The 3435-nt window shown below is 50.0% G+C and overlaps 1 protein-coding gene across 1 annotated transcript; it reads left to right on the plus strand.

Annotated features, from left to right (window-relative positions):
- Positions 1-250: 250 nt before the first annotated feature.
- On the plus strand, positions 251-680 carry H310_15015 (hypothetical protein; the record flags this gene model as incomplete). Its single annotated transcript, XM_008882995.1, has 4 exons — positions 251-370; positions 432-446; positions 505-549; positions 609-680. The coding sequence occupies 4 exons, from the start codon at positions 251-253 to the stop codon at positions 678-680; spliced, it is 252 nt and encodes an 83-aa protein (XP_008881217.1).
- Between the last annotated feature and the right edge of the window lie 2755 nt (positions 681-3435).

The raw sequence follows: 3435 nt of genomic DNA on the forward strand, positions 1-3435 counted from the left end.
AGTGCTGGCATGGGAGCGACCGGGGCGGGAGAGCGTCGAGGTGCGTCAAGGCTAGAACAGGCGCATGTGATGGTGCTGTTGATGAGGATAAAGGTGCAAGGGTCGCGGTGACGGTTCGAGAAAAAGCACGCCGCATCGGGTTGCAAGTGTGCGCATGCGGTAGCAGCGGCGGGCACCGTCTTTGTGGGTGGCCACACATGAAAGGTATGATTGAACGAGTAGCTGGATGAAGGATGATGTTTGTGCAATGATGGCAGTCGAAGCGATGTGGTCGCAGGCCCGATATAGCAGACAGACTGTTGCGTGCGGCCCAGAGTTGACGAAAGACGACCGCGCGTACAAAGCCGAGCAAGATGAAGAGTTCCAGGCGGTAATGTTTCTGGCTCGCACGAGGTGGTTTATACGAGTCGGTAAAGATCAGTGTTGGCCAGGTGAATGTGCCAAAGGTCGGTGCATTGCTTGGAGAAAGGGGGACCAAACAGATTGTGCTGTAATGCACTCCAGAACAGATACGGGACGGTCTCGGGGGTGGTGCAGCTGTGGACACAGGTAACCTAGTCTCGACGCCATCGTAATTTATAGAGGAAGCCGAGCGAGTTGTGTTGTAGGCGAAATTTGAGATCACTGAAGAGTGGGAGGAGATGACGGTCCAGGCGGAGTTCTTCGCGCCAGACCCGTGACCAGTTTGGTGCAGTCGTGACTTGGAGAGTTGTTGTGTTGATCGGTGGGGTCGCGTAGGTCGGCATCTCGCGGAGTGACGCGGCCGAAACGCGGTTGAGTAGTATATGCGAGAGGTGCCACGAGTGCATTGCAGCGGGGAGGAGGAGGTATTTGGACCGTTGGGGTCAATAATGCACGAGAGAGGAGTGGGGCGAGGTGACGATTGATGAATTGGCTAGATCGGATGGCGCGTGGCCTTGTGGTGGGTGGTAAGAGGAGGTCAAACAGTGTCGCCTGAGTCGGGGGACCAAGACCTTGGTCGAGGAAGTCTTGTATAGAAGAGAGGCGGTGGGTCGATACATGAGCTGCATTGGTGTTGATGTCGTGGAGCGTCTTTCGACCAGGAGAGACGAGGAAGTTCGCCCAAAACGGCATCGGTGTCAGCTCTTTGGCAGGGAAGTCTGTCAAGGTCATGGAGGCGACGTGTGAGTGCCAGTTTGATAGTACGTGATGAAGGTAGGGATCAAGTTTGTGGACCGGTGAGTTCGTGACTGGGCGGGAGAGTGACAAGAAATGCATGAAAAGGATATCGATGCCTCGTCCTTGTCCGCGCAGAGCTGAGTCAAAGATGGATAGGGCTGGTGCCAACTATCCCGGAGTGATGGCAGGGTGACGCCGGATTTGAAGGAGTCCCCCGACGAAATGGTTGAGTTGGAGCGCAGCGACTGAGGATGGGAGATATGGTAACCCGAGGCCGCCGTCGGCCGGGGCGATGGCGTGCCAGTCCCGGGATAGAAGACCACGAGTTGCGGTAAGGGGAAGGTCACCTGAGGTATCCAGGTGACCTTCCCCTAACCGCAACTTGTCATACAACAAGGCAATGCTCGCCCGCACATTTCGCCGATCGATGTGGAGTTTTCTGTTGCCTCCAAACAAGACGGTTGGAGTATTCGGATTGCGTGCCAACCACCCAAGTCGCCAGATCAATGTTTTAGATCGTGGTTTTTCAACTCAATTTAAACACTGCAACAAACGATGAAGTACCGCAGCATGGAAGGTCTGGATGCTGCAGTGAAGACCACATTTTCGTTGCTGTCTTCGGAGGCGTTGGAGAATATGTTTATGACCTTGCGCCGGATTACGCTGGTTGTTGTCGAATCTAAAGGTTGCAATCGGTACAAATCTCCCGAAGTGCTGGAACGGATGACGTTGAATTGGCCTTGTCTTAATGAATGTTAGACTAGAGGAAGAGGACAGACTAGAAGACGCAGCAATTCTCTTAATGACATTGACAGTGTGAGAATCGAATGAGTGGCCTTTTTCATCATATTTGCATTCAATATGCAATGAATTTGTGTACTACCGAATGTTCGCTTGCAATATTTGCAAAATAGAGGTTTTGAGTGAAAGTTCTGCAGACGTTATTTGAACGTCTGCAGAACTTTCACTGTCGTAGTCTGATGAGTCGCAAGTGTCAGCATTGCTTTCAGCGGCCTGGAGATACGTGTGCTACACTTATTCTTCAGATGAGTTCTTGCAGCCTCGGATGGCTGACATATACAAGTTCTCGAGAGCGACTTGAGCCGAGTAAGAACGGCCTGAAGGTTGTGGTGCTAATGCACTGACGGCCTACTTGGGTCTTTTACTATCGCCCACACAAGCCGCTAAGCTGAAAATCTGAGTTTTGTGGTGGTGCGAATTCAACCAAGTGGCCTAACTGAGACGCCATTGTACCAACCTCAATTTTAATTTTGGCCTCAATATACAGCAACGACTCGTTCAAATTCGGACGTGTGCATTGTGCAAGGTCCGAAATGACCACTCATCAACTATCAACGGTTTAACTTTCATCGGCAGTTTCACGAAAACCTTCGAATACAGACAACTAGGGAATTTAAGCCACACTTTCGGCCGAAGTAAATTGGAACGACAGCAATTTGATTGGTTGGTCTACTTCGCAATACGATAGATTATATGACCAATGAAATTTCTTAATTTGCCAAGAGTAAAAAATACAAAATATAATAAAATGGCAAAACCAAGGGACCATACAGTATACAAATAGTTTTTTGTACATAACTTCTTCATTTTTAATCCGTTTTGCTTCGTTCAAGTCTCAAAATATTCCTTTTGAATTTCTCTATCGATTACACCTAAATTGAGCCCCAAAAACAAGCCAGAGTTATGATAAAAAACCTCCACGTGGCAGTTGGTGCGCGAATGCTGCGCCAACTGCGCTACGCAACATCTCATTAACATTTAGGAATTGCTTTGAGGAAACTTGCTCGAACTTGCTCGGCTATGATGAGGTCCCATGCTTGGATTGCTCGTTCGATCATCGTGATGCGTTTGACCTCACTTCGAGGGGACATCCAATCATCATCTGTGTCATCATCACTGCTTACCAAATCTTCTGCAATCCATAGGTAACGAAGGTGCTTTTTGAAGGGTGCCATGACTGATACGTCGAGCGGTTGACAATGAGACGTAGCGTTGGGTAGCAGTGGACACACCTCAAAGCCGGTAAGTTCAGCTGTTGCAAAAACCTTCCGCACTGACGTGGGATTCAAAGTTGTCAAGGACCAACAATGACTTCCCTGTGACGGCAAGGAACCACCACAGGTAATGTTGCCACACGCCAGAGTCCATCCATGCTTTTGACTGCATGGCGTAGTAGTGGCCGGCGGGGTAACTCGGAACCTCTTGGGTGTCAATGCGGCCACCGACTTGGCCACGAATGACGAAAAGAATCGGTAGCTTGGTTCCATCTCGTCG

The sequence above is a fragment of the Aphanomyces invadans genome (genome assembly GCF_000520115.1).
Source record: "Aphanomyces invadans strain NJM9701 unplaced genomic scaffold supercont1.130, whole genome shotgun sequence".
NCBI lineage: Eukaryota > Oomycota > Saprolegniomycetes > Saprolegniales > Verrucalvaceae > Aphanomyces > Aphanomyces invadans.